Source organism: Vulpes lagopus, chromosome 8 (assembly GCF_018345385.1).
Source record: "Vulpes lagopus strain Blue_001 chromosome 8, ASM1834538v1, whole genome shotgun sequence".
In the NCBI taxonomy this organism is placed as follows: domain Eukaryota; kingdom Metazoa; phylum Chordata; class Mammalia; order Carnivora; family Canidae; genus Vulpes; species Vulpes lagopus.
The window spans coordinates 111,472,612-111,492,853 of NC_054831.1; the positions used below are offsets into that span (position 1 = coordinate 111,472,612).

The 20,242-nt window shown below is 33.5% G+C and overlaps 1 protein-coding gene across 14 annotated transcripts in view; it reads right to left on the reverse strand.

Annotated features, from left to right (window-relative positions):
• The window catches only part of CHD9 (chromodomain helicase DNA binding protein 9), a 222,428-nt gene that overhangs the window by 93,633 nt on the left and 108,553 nt on the right, over positions 1 to 20,242 (reverse strand). For 11 of the 14 annotated variants that reach the window (XM_041766074.1, XM_041766070.1, XM_041766071.1 and 8 more), the window contains 2 exons: positions 11,933 to 12,264; positions 94 to 205 (listed from right to left, as the gene is read on the reverse strand). In XM_041766074.1, coding sequence (XP_041622008.1) covers positions 94 to 205; positions 11,933 to 12,264 — 444 coding nt within the window. Of the gene's footprint in view, positions 1 to 93; positions 206 to 11,932; positions 12,265 to 13,044; positions 13,362 to 13,405; positions 13,489 to 20,242 lie in introns of those variants that run through there. The other 3 variants (XM_041766080.1, XM_041766079.1, XM_041766081.1) reach the window with 2 other exon arrangements.

Consider the following 20,242-nt stretch of genomic DNA (forward strand, 5'->3'; position numbering starts at 1 on the left):
CTAAACTACAATATGAATAACCATAAAGCAGTTTTAGGCTATCTAAATAATCCTATCAGTTCTTCATTTCTCAGAAAAAAACGTGATACTCACTTGAGAGTCTTCCTCTTTGCATGCATGCTGTGGCATCTGCTCTGTATCAGATATCTCATCTGAAGATTCATTCTTTCTTTTTTGTTTCTTACCCAATGTAATAATGAGTTTGCTGTTTCAAGAGGAAAAGAGTAAACACTATGAACTCTCTGCCTTTTCTCCATTTGTGGTCATAGTAAGATGGCCATGATAAACTTTTTTCCATTTCATATTATGTGAATGTTCAACCAAAGAGGATAATTATCATGAACTTCATAATGACACTTTCAAGACAAGAACTACATTTTAATGGAACAAACACAAACCAATGTTACAGCTAACATAGTTTTAAGCATAGAAAGGCAGTCAAGTTCTATAGCTTGTTTCTCAGGCTCAAAATTATTTTTCATGGGAAAAATGTCAGGTGATATAACTGTATTTAGTAATTAAAATAATTCATTTATTATTTTGAGATTTGGAATGAGAATTTTTCCCTTTCTACCTCCTACTAAATTCAAATTCTAGTTAATGTCCTTATATCCCACCCATTCCCTAGAATCCTCTACTACTTTTTACCCTAATTTCTCCCTTACTTGAAATACTTTAACAATTGTTAATTATTTCATTTACGTTAAGGCTTATCTTGGCTGTACTATATGTTCCTAAAGAGTTAAAAAAGTCTTTTTCTATATTTCCACAGTTTGCCTGTCTCTCTCATATATATGTGTATATGTGTATTAATTAATGTTTATACACACACATCAAATACAAATGTTTAAAATGAAAATGTGGTATTGTTTTTTTTTTTTCCCGATCAGAGGTGGAAAGTACAGAGCTTCCACATTTCCTTATTTTGGGTCAACAGATGAGAGGGCATGATTTTTTGAAGCACCATACTAATCACAAATCATGCTCATTGCTAATCAGGGAAATTCTATTTTAGATATCTATATTCCAAACAGAGAAAATTTCCCAAAATATTTTTAAGTATGATGTATCATAAAGATAGAAGAATTTTCTTCAACCATTATTTATTTTTAAAAGATTTTATTTATTTATTCATGAGAGATACGGGGGGGGGGGGGCAGCGACATAGGTAGAGGGAGCAGGCTCCATGCAGGGAGCCCGATGTGGGACTCAATCCCGGGACTCCAGGATCACACCCTGAGTCAAAGGCAGATGCTTAACCACTGAGCCACCCAGGCATCCCAACAATTATGTATTAACATCGGAGAACTTGGAGGTTAAGAGCACATACTCCAAAATCGCAGCATCAAAGATTTTAAACCTGATTCTACCATTTGCCTATCGGTAAGACACCTGGCCGATTACTTGATCTCTTTTAGCCTTAGTTTCCTGACCTGGAAAATAGGGATACTACAATAGCTACCTCTACTGTTGTTGAGAATTAAGTGGGATAATGCAAATGAGTTCTTAGCAAAGTCCTGACACGGTAATTTCTGAACTAACTTCTAATTATTATATGCCAGGCACTCCTTGGTTCTAGGATTCGAAGATAAAGTGGACACAGTCCCTAACATTGAAGTATCATTGTTAAAATATGAAAACACAGTTCAAACGCAAAAGTGGATGTTAGTACCGGATGTAATGTGAACACAAAAGTGCTTATGTCTACTGAAGAGTACTGAAGTGCTTATGTCTATTGTAAAGGAATACCTTTTCAGAAAAGGTAAAGTCTGAGATAGGAAATGAATGATACAAGGTGTTCAACTGGTAGTGAAAGAATAGGGTGGGGTACATTCCAGGTTGGAGGGATATTATAGAAGAATGAGAGAGATGTGCAGTGACGAGAGCATGTCAGAGATACACAAACTACTAGAGGAGAAGGAAGGAGAGATGGTCTTCTAGATAAGGTGAGGATCACAGAAGATCCTTTTAAACTCCACAAGGCAGGAATTGAAACAGAATCTGTCTTGTTCATCACTGAGAACAAATGGCTCAGAGATATTCGGAATAAATGAAAAAAAAAACAATTGGAAGATATGAGAATTTTACACAAATAAGTTCTAGGGATGTGATATACAGCACGATGATCAGTTAACAATACTGCACTGTATATTTGAAAGTTGCTAAGAGAATGAATCTTAAAAGTTCTCATCACTAACAAAATTTGTAACTAGTAAGGTGATGGATATTAACTATACTTTTGTGGCAGTAGCTTTGCAATAGGTACATATGTCAGATTATTATGTTGTATACCTTAAACGAATACAATGTTGTATGTCAATGATATTTCAATAAAATTGCGGGGAGGGAGAATTTCAAACAAGAGAGCAATGCAACTAGAGGAGAAATGCAAGGCATGGAAATCAGCCCTCAGGCAAATGACAACCCGAGTGAGACATGAAGGATGCAACACAGGGCCATAGCCGTGTGGATAAAGAGGTAAAGAAAGGCACAGGTTTTATTATGGAGGCAGAATCAAGAGACATGGTCACTGCCTGGATGGTTAGATGTGAGACAAGAAACTTCTAGAAAGAGCTACTCCCAGATCATTCTTGCATGGCACGATTACCCCCTTCAACAGGAGACAGATAATTTTTACTTGGTATCTACTCACCTGCACTATTCAGAGTATGTGAAGAAAGCAAATAAAAGAACAGCTTATGTTGGAACCAGGATATTAGAGAAGGTACAAAAAGATACTCAGAAACAACATTAAGGAAGCAACCATGTTTATACTTCATTCCCTCTCACCACTTTTATTGGTCATTTATTCCTTCTTTTGGTCCTTTTTCCTTACTCTGGTTCCCCTGCTAAAAAAAACTCTCCCTTGAGGTCATATCTACTATTAGATACCTCATGATCTTGTCCTTCCTCCTCCTCATCCGCAGTTCCTAAAAAAGCTGTCTATCCAGACTGCTTCATTTTCAGTCCTCAACCCACTATTATCTCAACTCTTGGAACTCCTTTTCATTTTCAAAGCTTCCATTTACCCAGTGTTTATGGAGGCAGTCTCTGCTTTCACAGGCATTCTTTCATTTGAAGTTCATATAGTTCTGAGAGGCAAATACCAGCATTTTATAGGAAGAGGAAACAGAGGCTTAGGGAAGTGTATGCCTTGCTCAAAGTCACAATAATAGCAAGACTAGAGATAAAAATTCAGTATACCTCACTCCAGAGCTTGAACTGAAGCTCTTAGGTTGTTCCCAAATGCAACCCCTCACTTTCCCTAAACTTAAGCCTATTAATATGAAAATACTATACAAGTCAGAAAAGTCTACACATCAAAAGAGAATAGCTTTGTGAATTTCTCAAATGAACATAAATGTGTAACCAGCTTCTTCTAAATCAAGAAACAAGGCATTATAAGTTCCCAGAAGTCTCCTCTTCCAATAAAAACCTCCTCCTAAGGGTAAGCATGATGTTCCTTGTGATTACACAGTACAGCCCAAGGCAATTGTGCAGCTGATTGTCAGTAGCAAGATCAGGGATAACACTAAGCAAAATTAGGTAGGAGAAATATATATTTGATACACTCCTCCTTTTGCTCAAACATTTTTATAGATAAATATTGCCTAAATCTCTAGAAAAGAAATATTCGTAAGTGCTGCCCTATCAATCTTAGATACCTACCCTTTTTATTTATTTTTTATTTTTATTTTTTTTTCCTACCCTTTTTAGTGGAGGGAGGTAAGTCTAGTAAAAACATTTCCTGTAATACCTTAGGATAAACCTTCATTATATGAATTATTTGAAAATGTTCTTCAAAACAAAAAAAAAGATCTTTTAAACTGTGTTTTCCATATACTCTGCATTTTCTTCCAATGTTGTTCTGTAGGCCTGGAATATCATCTGATTTCACAAACTCATTAACCACTCTTAACCTATGCAAAAATCTTTCTTAAATCCTAACTTTATAAGAGATATTTCAGATATAGTAGTTTCTTACTAAACCTTTAAAAGTTCAAAATGTTTACACATGTCCTTTCTGTTCAAACACAGTACATTTCCATGGTAGGAAAAAGGTGATTCCAAAACATTAAGTCATGCTCTACTGACATATTTCTGAGTAAAATACAGACATGTTTTAAGATTTAAAAACTAGGGTTACTTACACAGAATACTGATTCTTGGAAACAATGAAGTCATATTGGTTTATTGTAAAGTTCTAAAATGGTATATAGGTGATACTACAAAGGGGAACAAAGATTAGGTTGGTGTTGATGAGTAATTCCTAAATATGTGAGACATAGTCTTCATTAGAAGGCTGTCTGTTAAAAATAAAGATTCTTAATCAGAAAATATAAGACAAACCCAAACTGACAGACATTCTACAAAATCACTGGCCAGTATGCTTCAAAACTGAAAACATTTATAAAAGACAAAGACTGAGGAATCATCCCAAATTGGAGGAGTGGAAGGAGAAATGACAACACAATGAAATGGAACAACAAACAAAATTTGCATGAAGTCTCTAAATTGATAGAATTGTGCAAGTGCTTTTTCCTGGGTTTGATAATCCTGCTTTGGTTATATAAGATGTTAACATTTGAGGAAGCTGGGTAAAGAGCCTAAAGGAACTCTGACCTATTTTTGCAAGTCTGAGATTAGTTCAAAGTAAAAAGTTAAAAAGCATTACAGATTTGGGATGCCCAGGTGGCTTAGCAGTTAAGCACCTGCCTTCCGCCCAGAGCATGATCCTGGAGTCCCGGGATCAAGTCCCACATCGGGGTCCCTGCATGGAGCCTGTTTCTCTCTCTGCCTATGTCTCTGCTTCTCTGTGTCTCTCATGAATAAATAAATAAAATTAAAAAAAAAAAAAAAGAATTACAGATTTGTAGGGCCCAACCCCAGGATTCTGCTCTAGTAAGTGGGACTTCAATCAGACTTCTAAAAATTTCCCTAAGAGATTCTGATGTTCCACCAGATTTGGGAACTATGGTTCAGAGTTCTCTTAAGAACGAATATTCAGGATAATAAAATTATTTTATATTTATAAAACACCAAAGTACTTTTTGCCTATAGTATCTCCTTCAATCCTGAGAAAACCTCTGAGACAGATAAGGTGCTGGTCTCACTATACTAATAGGGAAGCTTTAGCTCCAAAAGGTGAAATAAATAAAATGCCTGAGTCACAGGTTAAGTAAAAGACAATAAAGGGCTCTTTATTCCTACTGTACTATTTCTAACATCTTGCTGATTTTAATAAAATGAAACTATACTTCAACCAGTCAAGAGATACCTAATAAATATACACAGTTTAATGGATACAGAGAAATATGAAACTATTATTATCTTTTTAGTAAATTATTAAGGTTAAAGTTTATCTGATTATTGAACAACCAGAACTCTACTGCCAGTATAATGACAAATGTTTGCCATAAATATTACTGAGGGAAATCAGGTGATCCAAAAGTAGGAAAAATAAAATGAAATCAGTTAAGTGAAATACCCAATTACCAAAGAGCATTCCATTCCTTCATCATGGATCACAGAGTCGACTATATGAATTCTAAAATAAAATATTATAAATGAAAGTAAAATTTCATTATAGATATTCTTCAAATAAGCTGACAGTTTGCTATTCTTAGAAATATCACCAAAGAGCCAAATACAGAATATATTAATAATAAAGGCTTTTTGCAAGTTTTTTTTTAAACATTAAAGATCTGTTATCAATGTTAGCAAATTGTAGCAAAAGATACATTCAGCAAGTAAAAGAACTAAATATCAAAACACAGCTTGTTTCAGACAGCAAAGGGCAATTTCAAACTAAGTATAAATTTGAAATGTTAATTCATTTGCACTAGAAAACCTCAGTGTTTATACTTGACATCTATATTTGATTTTCAGATGTAATTTATGCACTCATCTGAATCCTGCCCACATGTTTATTAGTAGAGGCTGGGTAACAAGCTGCATTCTACACAGTGTCAATCTATAATTGCCCCCTGTTGATTCTCTCATTGCAATAATTGGACAAACAATGAATCTTCCCCAATTAGTCCATTTGTGTAATTAATGCATCCAATTCATCATAAGTGAAGGAAACAAGCAAAAATACTATTTCACATTATAATGTTTTTCTTCATAAGCCAAGTGAAAGACACTGTGGCTATTTTTAAAGTCAGAAAATATAAACTTGGGATCCCTGGGTGGCCCAGCAGTTTAGCACCTGCCTTTGGCCCAGGGTGTGATCCTGGATACCCAGGATTGAGTCCCGCGTCGGGATGCATGGAGCCTGCTTCTCCCTCTGCCTGTGTCTCTGCCTCTCTCTCTCTCTGTGTCTCTCATGAATAAATAAATAAAATCTTAAAAAAAAAAAAAAAAGAAAATATAAACTTTTTTTTAAAGAAATACTTTTAATCTGGTGAAATTTCTCCAACTTAAGGGTCAACTCAAGACTCCAGCTTAAACTCCTCTGAGAAAAACAAGTTTTACAAGCGTTCTTTATTTTAGTTAATCCTTCAGTTTATGAAAGTAACATTGTCTTATATGCTCTTGGTAACTTGGACTATAAATTACTTCCTGTTTAAGGACAGGTATGAGTTTTTCAAAAAGTTGAATTCACTGAGTTGTTTCATAGAGTTACTAAAGATACAAGTATTAGCTAAATATTAATTGTAGTCAATATATTTATCAGCAGTTTCATATTTTTAAAAAGTACTTTTTTTCAAAAAAAGTGTTTATTTTGAAAAATATTGACAGAGTAGGAGCACTAAATCAAAAACTTTACTTCAGTGATTCTAAGATATATATTTTCCCCACATATTAACATCTATGAAATCAAGATTCACTTAATGATCACACATATGCCATAGTTTTAACTGGCAATATATTTTTTTTCCTTTCTTACTGACACATAAAATAATGGTGTGCCTCATAATCAATGATATCTTAGATTCAATAAAATACATACAACACATTATTTGCTAATGACAGATCTTACTAATACATTTAATGTAAAGGAATACTTCTTAAAAATGGAACTGCACATCTTCATTAAATTCATAAAAAATAATGTATGCTATATTAATTCTTTCTGCAGATGAATGCAGAAAGATTTTCACTGAGTTTAAGTTTAGATCGAAGGAGTGAAATCAGTAAAACATTTTACCTGTTTGGCATTTAAAAATTATAGAACCTCTATAGACTATTAATGGCATATGATTAACACTTAAAAATACACAATAAATTTATACCATACATCTTTCAAAGTGTTTTTTGTCAATATGCCAAGAAACAATTAATATATCTATATTTTATCTAAACAGATATTAAATTCTTACTATTTTAATACATGCAATCAGGGTCTCATTTGTCACTTTATTAATAACATGGAGTATAAATTGATAATTCTCAATTTCTAATGATTCATTATATTTTCCCTCAGATTTTGTTAATTCATTTTTTCCTTATATATTTTAGTATTTAGATGTGAAAGTATCGCTATGGACATGCACATGGACAAATGTACATGTTAGTTTGGTTTGAAAAACACATACATCATATATATGTATATATATATGATGTGAAGCAATCAGTAAATGTTATTTTCCTTCCTACTTTTTGGGGTTTCAAACTATAGGAAAAAGGGCACAATATAATTTCAAAATTTAATTATGTTTCATTGTTTTCCTTTATAATATGACATCCTTTTATATTAAGTTTATAATATGACATCCTTAAATTGTACTTGAATTTGATAAATATTTCTTTATTTAGAAATAAATCCTTTATTTCTACTTTAATTAATGAGAGAAGTTATTGTTAGCCACCTGATATCCAGTATACAGAAAGAGAAATTATGAATAATACAAAAAAAGAAACAGTAAGTTTAATTCTGAAGGACTATTACTGATTAAGTTTATAGAGCCACAAAACATTTTTAAGTATCAGGATGCTTGGGTGGCTCAGTTGGTTAAGCGTTTGCATTAAGCGTCTGCCTTAAGCTCAGGTCATAATCCTGGGATGGAGTTCTGTATCGGGCTCCCGACCCACTGGGGAGTCTGCTTCTCCCTCTACCCTACCCCTCCTGCTCTAGTGTTCTCTCTCTCTCTCTCAAATAAATAAATAAAATCTTAAAAAATTTTTAAGTATCAAAATCATTCTATCAATGCCAATCGAATAGCCTGTAACACACACAAGTAAATTCCATTTTTTTAAAGATTTTATTTATCCATGAAAGACACAAAAAGAGAGAGGCAGAGACATATGCAGAGAGAGAAGCAAGCTCCATGCAAGTAGCCCGATGTGGGACTTGATCCCAGGACTCCAGGATCATGCCCTGGGCCAAAGGCAGACGCTCAACTGCTGAGCCACCCAAGTGTCCCACACAGGTAAATTCTAATTGACAACATGGAACCATAATTTAGATGTTAAAGCTATAAACCATAAATTTTAAAATGCTCCAATCAAACCATGTGACATTCTATTATATAATTTCAAATCATACATAAAACCATAAGAAAACTGTACTCGAAGTCTTAGTATGAATTTATTTTAGAATCTAACTCTCTATTACTAAATCATTAGTTATGTCCCTGTGGTTTCAGTGCAGAATTAGCTTGCCATTTCTCTTTTTATTTAACAAATAAAATTCAACCATTTGGTAACATTTAATATTTTATCTTCCACCCATTCATTCCATAAAATTGATTCCATTCCATTCATGGAGCATCTATTATGCACCTATTATTACTAAAGAATTATTTGCTACTCTAGTTGGAAGGCAGCTTGTTAGAACCTGACTGCCAAGATCATGACCAACATTAAAGTACAAAAAGGCTGTTTCCTGTCCTACCTCACTATTTTACCCTTGTCATTTCCATTTCAACTCACCCCCTTCCACATAACCATGGGCAACCCTTTCAAGCTTCAGGCATGTTTCAAACAAAATTTACCTCTCCTAAATGCTACCCTAGCTACCTGATAAATAGAAGCATACTCATATGAAAAAAGCCATTAATAAGCTAACTTACGACCCCTCTTAACAATTAGCAACTGTTCTTGTGTTTCTTTTTTTTCTTTTCTTTTTTAAGTAGATGTGCTACCGAAATATGCACTATCTGATTAAGTTTTTTAACTGGTCTTATTTGGGAACTGAGCCTTAATTGAAAAAGAACCTAGGCAGATGGATGAAAGTTTCAGCTTGGAGAAAGGGGCATGGCTTATGTTTTCAAAAAATAATGACTAATATTTACGAAACTCCAGGTACTGCTCCATATGCTTTAAGCACTATTAAATCATTTCACCCCCAAAGTAACACCACGAGGCAAGTACTATCATTATCCTCTTTTTACACAGGAGGAAACTAAAGCTTGGAGATGTTAAGTGCTTGTCAGGGTCATGCTGCTTATAGGTAACAAAACTGGGATCTGAACAAATGCTCCTGGCTCCACAGTCAAAGAACTTAACTAAATTGGCACACTGTGTGCCAACCTAATTCACAGAGGTGTGAGGATGCAGTGAGACTGGAAAGAGTCTGGAAAGGGTCCTTCTTTTCTTGTACTTAAAAAAAATTAATCTACAAAAGTAACAGGAATGATAAGGTTTCAAGCACACCAGCAAGTAGAAGCAGTACTGGTTTTCTTCTTTCTAGACTCTCTCAAATCACACATGTCGGTGAAATGAGCACCAACTCTGACTATACATCAACCATAACTGTTTACAAATTTAGCTACTCTTAAAATTTCTATTTCACACTGCTGGTGGTTAAGCTCTAGCATCCATTCCCTTAAACTTTACCTGGTTTCTGACATTTGGTAGTAGCAATAGCCCAATTTTTCTCAAACTAGCAGAAAAATAAAACTTTCATAAGAAAATGTTTAATATATCATAAAAAGCTATTAATTAAAATTATGCAACTAAAGTATTTAAATGACTTCACAAAGAAATTAAAAACTTGGTAAATTCAAAATTTACATGTAGTGGCTTAGTGGAAAGTACAGTAATATTTCAATTGACTTGTATGGGAACTCTAGGTTGTATGTGAATTTTACTTCCAACTACATTTTTTCCTCCAACATGACAATCTTTGTCTTTGTTTGATAAAGATGATCAAGAAGTTATTGTTTTACTCCAACAGCTTAATAGCAATAAACAGGGCAAGCTTCTGTTTTACTTCATTTCACTTTAACTTGGTTGCCACTCATAAATTCCTCTATCAAAAGAATGCTCTTATCCTCTCAATGAGTTTTTCTCTAGCAACTGCTCAGTGTCTTGCCATGTATTTCTTTCCAATACAATGCTCACCTACCTGTTTTCTCAAGAACACTCTAAAAACAAGTACTAAATTGATCAATGCTGAGCAATATTAAAATCATTTATTAATAATCTTTCTAACATAAATATCACAATAAGTCAGACATTCTAGTGTATTATACTACTTATCCTTAAATTCATTTTCATAAATCCACTTTTTCTTATTACAATTATTTCTAATTTCCCCTTATGTACACTGTTTTTCTTGCACCAGATTCACTTCTGGTATCTTTTGCCTCTATTTCCTTCCAAATTTAAACTTATTGTAACTTTTGAAGTTTTTCTACCAGTTTCTCTTGGTTTGTGCATTATTTTTTTTAATGCCTTTCCAAATAGTACATCACTTTGCCTATATCTCTCTTTAAGTTAAAACTAGAAAACTTTAATTATACTATACCTTAATACATTAAAGGATTAAATATGGGATTTCCTAATTAATTTTCCTAATTAAAACTAGATAAAATACTGGAAAAATAAGGTACTTTCATGCCAAAAACCTTTAAATATAAAAGGAGCAGAATTTAACTTACAAATTTCATTTTAGCTGTCTGTAAATAAAATGCAAAATCACAAACATTAATCACTGCTCTATCATGGCAAGAGAGCCCATGTTATTTAATGATTTGGATTGAAAGGAGTCAGGATATGACACTATAATTCAGTTTGGTGACTACATTTATAATGCTGATTGATAATTTGTTTTTACCAATTTGTATTAGTTCTAAATATCTGTATAATGTATCAATTATTTCTTAAGCAAATGGAGATTTTCAAAATATAGAAATTCTTTACTGTGTACTTTGGAAAAAAAAAGACAGATGAAACACTTTATCTAAAATTTCAATAAAACCTTCAAAAGTGACCAAATATTCCTGCAAAAACAATTCTAAACTGTTGGTCTTAGGTTATTTTTACCCTGGAATGCAAAAATTTAAATATAATACAAATATTAACATTATGTTTTATTTTTTGAAAATGTGTCAGTTGAGTAGTCAAAAACACCAAGGATTAATGTACCCTTCTAGAGCAATTCCTTGGCTTTATAATTCTCTTGGAGCATTAATCCTCACCTGGCCTCTTTATTACATAAAGTAAATCAGAAAGACAGTGAGAGAGACCAGTAAGAGCCGAGAGCTGCTCATAGTTGATTTAAATGGTTAGTTTTCTTGTCATTCCATTTAGTCCAAAGTTGTGGGTTTATGAGAAAAGATTGTAGTTCACATTTCCAAAGTATAAGATGCTCTATGAAGTAAAACTAAAACATAGTAAAGAAATCTTAAACAAGATTTTAATGCACTTTATATAAAGAAAGTGAATTTGGAACTGGCACAGAAATGGGCTTGGTTTTGTTTGTTTTCCTTTTTCTGTTTTATCCATGAAATATTCTATTTTAAATTCCTTTTGCTAATATTAATGTGCAAAAAGCTATGATCACAGAATAGTAAAATGTAGTAAATCTTGGAATATTCCTCAATTCATTCCAGAAAAGGAAATAAGGTACACATAGTATATCTTACAAAACTTCAAAGAGGGAGTAAATACATTACACACACATCAAAAGTGAAAGATGAGACAGATCGTACTTTGGCAAAAAAATTCAAAGGGAATTAAATTAAATTCTTAACCAACTTACCCAATTTTTGTCTTCTCTTTTAACTTAGAACAAGTTTTTGTTTTTTTGCTCTCTTTGTCCTTTGGCTTGGATTTCATCCGTCTACCTTTCTTTTCCTCTTTTCCTTCAACTGAAGCACTAGGAAAGTTTTCGGGACTCATTACTCTCGGAATATTGCGCTCCCCACGTTCCTTTGCTTTTGCTATGGCCTCTGATATTATCCGATTAGCCTTTTCTTGCTTGCTTTCTGATTCCACCTTTTTCCTCTGCTTCTTTTCAGACATGATCCTCACCTGGGTATTCTGCAACTTAGTATATGTCCCAGAACCATCACTCTTCTTGGAAGATGGGGGCTAGAGAGATCAGAAGACTTTTTATACAACGTATCATAGTACACCTAAAACAATTAACATAAATACATGAACATTTAAAATTACGTTTAAAGATAAAGTAAAATACGTGAGCCAATATGTGAGTACTCCAAACAAATTTAAAATTGTAACAGTTTGCTGATCTAGAAATTAGTGTAGGTGTAAAAGGAGAAGCTCAACTACTGTTTTTAAAAATGAAGGTTAAAGAAGGATAAGGTAGATTCACAGCGTTCTTGATTAGTTAGTTGATTCAAATTCTGTCCTATAAATACTCTGGACATTTGAAATAAAAGTCTTTTCTTTCCTCTTCACTCCAGAACTCTGGAAATTATTAATAAATCTAAAATAGCAATTTTAATATAGAATGACTACTCCTTAGTTTATTATAATTTTTAGAAATGTAAAGCTTCTCTGCTTTACAAGAAATTAGAACTAGAACCTGAAATCATTTAAATCATTTTTTAATGTGCAATCTATGCAGCAACATAGCTAGTTAGTAAACATTCTCATACTTAAAATTAGAGAAAGTTTTAGTTTTTCCGTGAAAGAGTTAAATGTGAATTTTTTTCTTTCTGTATCATAATTATTTCACTCAAGCAATTCTGAAAAAAAAAACCCTCCAAGTTTTACAGTTTTACATTAAAATTATTAATATTTTAGCAATATCACAGGAAGCAGATCAACAGCATTTAAAAAAGAATATCCTCTTCAAACACGCATTCATCCACATATACTTAGATCACAGTTTTGTTATGTTCTTACCCGTAAACATGCCTCTGACTATAGCAAAGGAAAAAACCACCAGGAATTTCCACACACATTTTCATGCTGATTCCAGTGTGCTTCACTGGATATCTTTTCTATACCTGCCTCATCAAAGGTTTCATAGCAGTGCTGCAGCACTGGGAAAGGAAGGAGGGTTTAGAATGCTCACTAAAATGCCACCTTAAGGCCTACAGGCTATAACAAATAACCAAGACTCGAGAAAACAGCAACAAGCTCAAGATGGCGATGCAGTACGACTCCCGCAGCAGCAGCCAGTAATAAGGAAGGTTATTCAATCCCATTAGCCTTTTAGCCCAAAGAACCCCTCCTCCTCCCACTCATTCAGGCTTTCACTTACCCTTCCTCTTGGCCTCTTCACTGAAGACATTTTTGGCGTCAGACAAAGGCTTGCCCTCTGCTTTTTCACCACCCCAGGCAGTGCTCAAGAAAAAAGCATTGAAAGAAGATTCCTAAATGGCCTATTTAGCAAGCTGCAACCAAGAGATGCACAACCCTCCACAAACACACATTGTGATTTATCAACACATTTCTGCCTTGGCAAGTTTATAGCCACTGTTCATCCTATTTAGATACGAAAAAGGCTGTAAACCCCTCCTAAAAAGCTGAGTTTCCTCAATAGCTGTAAGCAGATAGCCAGATTCCAACAAAGCACAGAAAGAAATGAATGCACAAAGCATCAAAATGCATCAGCATGAATATTAGAGATGTCGTTAAAAATACTGACTCCTTCTGCGGAAGTAGGCCAGCAGATGGTGCTACCAGTTATTATTCCATTAGACTCTGCAATTTAACCCCCGATGGACTGTTCTTCCCTCCATGTAACACATTAACTCTCACTCTGCCACTTCCTGCAGTCGTTTTAAAAAATACACATAAAACCTGATTTTAAGAGCTCGTCTGAAAACTAAAATTGTAGAGAAATGGCTCTATGGAGCTATCAATATTAACAAACAAAATGCGACGCAATTTTTACTGGAGAAAAATACTTTTCTCCAGGATACCACAAAATACTGGAAGTAGGAAAATAGCTGATAAGGAGGAAAGGGTTAAAGAGCAGATCATGCAAATGAACATAGAACAAGTGACTTCTCTTTGAGAAATTAGATAAGTTCCCTTCTGATTCTTCTAACAAAAAGCTAACAATGTTGTTTTTAAGGCAGAGGAATGAAACTATGTTCATTTAAATTCTAAAGAGAAGTTTAAGATTTCAAAAAGAACACCGGAGAGCTGCCTGTATGCCTACAGAGAATAAGTAACGACACTTACATTTTTTCCTTATTTAAACCAGGAGAAATATGTTAATTTATTTTCCTAACAAAAAACTCATAAAACCTTCCTGACCTTTACCCTTCAGAATCTATTTTAACTGAACTGTGGAATTTTCAGATAAAATTTTAGTTTCAGTCGCTTGCTAAAAATAAATAACAAGTCCTCCTGAATTTCATCTATACAACTTTTCTTTCTATAAAAAATGAGATTAGTTTAATAAGCAGTGCCCTTACATACCTAAATAGCTACAAAATTCAAATTTGCTTCTTTCATTAATACCATTTTTTCAATTGCTCCTGGCAAGTTATCTGACATTTCTTTGTTTTTTGTTTCTTTCCTTTTAAGCACCAAAGGTCTCAAAATGGAACAACATTATATGCCCAGTGTAGAGGAAAGACCAATGCGGACAGTAGGAAAAGTTAAAATTTGGAGAACCACTAATGGAAAGGAAAGGATCTGACTGCCCTGAGGCGTCATCTACATAAAAATCACAATAACCAACAGTAAGGGCTAACACTTACTGAGTGCTTACTACTCTAAACATTTCTCACATAATAGCTAATTTAATTCAGAATGGAAATAGGGTAATAGCAACAACGGAGAGAAGAGTAGCAAATGGTAGATAACCTCTTACAGCAGTATTATAAAATGCTAGAACAACCTGAGAGCAAGCAAAAAAATCATAATGATAACAATAATACAGCTGACACGTATTTAATCCTTACTGTGTTCCAGGCACTATTCCTCATACTATATAACAACTTAATCTTCAAAATAACCCTGTGAGGTATGTAGTTATAGCTGAGGATACTGAGGCATGAAGAAGTAACTCACCCCAGATCACACAGCGACTGACTGATGAAGCAAAGCACCTCGTTATGAAAACCATGCTCCTAATACGTGGTTCAAATATCATAATGTACACAGATTAATCTGAATACAAAAGAATCCAAATTACTTTCTCAAAATTTCAGAGACACTAGTAATATAAAGCTAGTATGAAATGAGTTTTCTCCTGTGCCCTTTCCAAGATGTAGAAATCAATTAGATATGGGTAGGTGAAGAGCAGAAGAGTCAATGCTTGGTTTCTAGACCAAGCACTGGCACAGGAGAAGGTAAAATAAATAGAATATCTAGTCAAGAAAGGATGTGTATGTGTATGTGATAAGTTTAAAAGCTCCAGTAACTGAAAATTTAGACTGGATCCTTAGAGAAGTCAGGGCTGAAATATAAGATGCCAGTTTAAAAAAAAAAAAAAAAAAAAAAAAGAAGACACCAGTTTTCTTTCTATAACCTTAACTCACTGACACTATCCTCAGAACCTAGGATGATTTCCACAATAACTCACCTTCTCCCATTAAAGCTGTTCAAAATTTTATTACTTGACTCAAAATTCTAATTATTTAATGATAAATTTTAAGAGTAGACAACAATGGAGAAATCCTAGTCAAATATTTCTTCTGCTATTAAAAGACAGTATTTTAAAATTATATTCCCACAGAACATCGTATCACGGTTTTAAGTAACTAAACATTTTTAATGTAGGACATTTCCCAATGCACACATACACACATACAAAAGGGTAGTTGATATGCTTTTCTCAGTGCTACAGTTTTTCTCTCTCCTTTACATAAGCACTCATCAAACTGTCAAGTCTACCTAATTGTATTTTGTTCTATTTTCCTCCTCATCCCACAGCTCCTGTTCTATCAACTTCCCACTTGTTATGGTTACACTGTAGTGATAGAGAAAAATATCTCCCTTATCTGTAGGAAATATATATTAAAGGCTTTGGTGGTGATGATACATCAAGTCTGCAATCTACTTTCCAATTCTTTACAAAGTGAAAGAATTTCTTTGTACTTCACTTGTGATTTTTCTGTAAGTTTGTCATAATTCCAAAATGTTTTTTTAAACACAAGCTGTTTAAAAATTAAATACAAAGGTCTTGTTCTCCAAAAACCTATACGGTAAATGACCAAAAAAAATACAAAGAGAAGGCATATATGTTAATATCATATCTAAATTTTTGTAAGACAAAGAAGTCATAGCAAAACAGAGATGATTTTATATGTGATATATTATGTTGATAGCAACTGAAAGGAATAGATGGAAGATCTACTATGTCATATACCCATACATGGGAAAATCAAGGATTTGTGGTATGAGTATTTTTCAAACCACAGGTCATGATGTAATGGCAACTCATGATATATATTTAGTGGGTCCAGATCAGCATGAGAGAAAGAAGAGATTTGTTTAAGAAATTAAAGGTGTCCACTGGGTGTTATACTATATGTTGGCAAATTAAATTTAAGTAAAATTAAAAAAAGAAATTCAGAAACAGCAAAATACCAAAAAAAAAAAAAAAAAAAAAAAAAAGAAGAAGAAAAGAAAAGAAATTAGAAGTGTTAAAATCTGAGAGATAAGTCAGATCTCTCTTCTCTTGGTGGAATGATTTTGCTATGTACTCACCAACCCATAGTGGGAATTTGTCAATTTGTACTATTTTAGCTGCATATAAATAACTTATATTGTTGAATTACTAGTGGTGGATAGGAATGGAAATTACAAATTTCCAAAAAGAAGGGGAGAATGATAATATGGCCTGTGGGCATGAGCAGAGGAGAGGGGCAGAGGGAGAGGGAGAAGCAGACTCCCCGCTGAGCAGGGAGCCTGACAATGCAGGGCTCTATCCCAGGACCCTGAGATCATCATCTGAGCTGAAGGCAGATGCTTAATTGAGCTACCCAGGCACCCCATTTCATGTATGTTTTAAGTATTATGAAAGAATAGAAGGCCTCAAATAATAAACCAGACACAATTCCTTAGTAAGAATAAAATACAGAACAAGAAATTTTCAATGACATAGATGAAACTGCATGATAGCTAAAAGTCTTCCAACCCTTCTCAGTAGAGGACTGTCAGGCTTTGAGCCTAGGTGTCGAGGTGGACAGAGACTCTAGGGGAAGACAATATGAAACAGAACAGGAACTGCAAGCCTTGAGCGAAAATGAGTGTTACTGCCTAGAGAGACAATGTAGAAGTAACAGAAGAGAACCAAGAGGGAAGCCCTAAAACACCAAGTTCAAGGAACTAGCAAATGAAGAGTAGCTAATGAAGGAAAACAAAAAGAAACTACAAGAATGGTACAGTATCAGCAAAAGAGCAGTGTTGTGGAAGCCAAGAGGAGAGAGTTAAAAATTCTGCAGTAAATATAGGAAAGTAAATATAGTAATTTAGTATTATAAATATAGCTTAAAAGGCATTTTAGTTCTCTTAAATTGTTTACGGTAAGTTGGTGTGCTAGTTTTTAACCTTTTTAAGAAGATTTATATTATTTACTTAAATATTCATATAAAACCAACCTTCTAAAAACAATAAATTTATAGTAAATTTTAGTAATAGGTGTCAAACAATGTGGTGAGTTCTTTTGTTTTCTATTTATTGCATTTTTTTCCACAAGCTACCAATAAAGACCTGCTTTTAAAGAGAAAAGAAGGGGGGAAATTGACCCAAGAGCAAACGATAATCTGCCAAAGTCTTTTTCTGAATTTTACCTTTAGCTCTATTTTCAGAGTTTTTGTTGGAAGCAAAGTAATGATTTTACTTTGCTTTCTTCACATCTGTGAAGTGCCATGTTCACAAACTTAAAGGCCTACTCTCATCTTGCGACTTGTAGTATAGTACTTGTAGTATAGTACGTAAGTCTCTACTTTTGGCTAACTATGACATTCCTTTCTTTTCTTTAGTGTCATAAATCTTGAATTTTACATTGATAAGGTAATACTATTAAAAGTATTGTCTATTTTAATCACCCACATAGCAATTCAGGCAGATAGTACATCTTCACAAAGCCATGTTTTTCTAAATACAAATTTGTTTTTTTGACTTACAGGAAATACAGAGAGAAGAGAATATATTAGAGGACAAATTTGTTTTTTTGACTTACAGGAAATACAGAGAGAGGAGAATATATTAGAGGACATCATGGGGCTGTAATCAGCAAGTCCAGAATGTGGAAAACTCTACAGACAAATGACTCAGTCTCTTCAACAAAGGAACAAAACAAAGAGATTTAAGACTAAACAATAAAAGAGAGAAAAAAAAAAGAGAGACACTTAAAATACATATCAACCAAATGTAATGAGTGGTCCTTGTTTTCAGAGACCTGGAAAAAATCAATTGTAAAAAAATCAATTGTAAAAATAAATTTATTAAACTACTAAAAAAAAAAGAAACACTACTATGAAATTTTAACTTTGACCATACATTTTATTATGAAGGAATTATACTTTAGGTATAAAAACTAATCTTGCAGTGGTATTTTAAAGACAAACATTTTTGTCTTTTTAGATATGTAAGTTGAAATATTTATAGATGAAATGATACAATTGAGACGTGCTTCAAAATAATCCATGGAGGGGGCACCTGGGTGGCTCAGTTCGTTAAGTGTCCAACTGTTAATTTCAGATCAGGTCATGATTTCAGGATGATGGGATCAAGCCCCACCTTGGGACTCCATGCTGAGCGGGGGTCTGCTTGAGATTGATTCTCTCTCTCTTTTCCTTCTGCCCCTCCCTCTACTTGCTTGCTCTCTTTCTCTTAAATAAATAAATAAATAAGTAAATAAATAAATTCTTAAAAATCCATGGAGTAGGTGGGAATAATAATTAGAGGATCATACAGATGAAACAGTGCCTATAACAGATGGCTATTATAGCTGGGTGATACATACCCTACTTTAGTGTACTTAAAATCTTATATAATAAAATTTAAAAAGTTATATTCTGGAAGTAACAAGTAGCTTGGTGTTAACAAGAAAATAGGTACATATAGAAGAATGATAAGTAATAAGGACTGAAAGGCAATGGGTTAGATTATCAGAAGTGTTGTAAGTTATGATAAAATATCTGGACTTTATGTTGAAAGAATGAGAGAATCAATAAATGATTACATATAGAGAACTTGATCCAATTTTTAGATTTAGGGTTGCTAAGTGGTTTCAATAAAAATACCTGAATATCTGACAAAAATTTATTTTGTTTTTGAAAACTTTTATTTATAAAAAGGCCATACATGATATGAAAACAAGTATTATTTAACCATTTATGTTAGTGTGTATTTTAATGCTATATTGTTTAAAAGTTCTTCTTTTGCTTCCAGATAAATTGAAAGTATATTTTAAAAACATCAAACCACAAAACCTCACAAAGTTTACTACTTACTTGACAACATTAAATATACTGCATTTTTCAGTCTACAAATTAGCCATGCTACTACAAAGCTATGCTCAGCACAATGCTGTGATTTAGGGACTAAGCTCTAGAGTCAGTCAGACCCGGTTCTAGTCCCATTTTCATCATTTACTTGGGCCTCAGGTTCCTCATCTATAAAATGGAAATATAACAGTACCTTGTAACATGAGGGCTACAGTGAGGCCTAACAGATAATGTGCAGTGCGGTGTCTGGCACACAAATACTCAGAGATGTTAGGTATTATTGTTGTTGCTGTGATGTGACACCGTGCTCATCTCAGTGCATCATCCATATCAGGGGTATATGATGTCAGTATACCTTATTACTTACTAGTTGACTTTGATTGCTTGATTAAACTGGTATCTACCATGATTCTCTACTATAAATCTCTCCTTTTATAATTAGTATTTTATGAGTCTAAGCAAATACCACGTTTCTCATATACATTTGCCCAGTAATTTCAGCATGCATTGATGGTTCTTGCCTGTAACAATTATTGTGGTATTTGCCTAATGTAAATGTTCTATTTCTATCATTCTTCCCACATTTTCAATTGGAATTCTCCTGTAAATTAAAGCTGTCTCTATTCATTCACTCAATTATTTATATATAGCATATACTATATATAGTAGAGACTCATGGATAT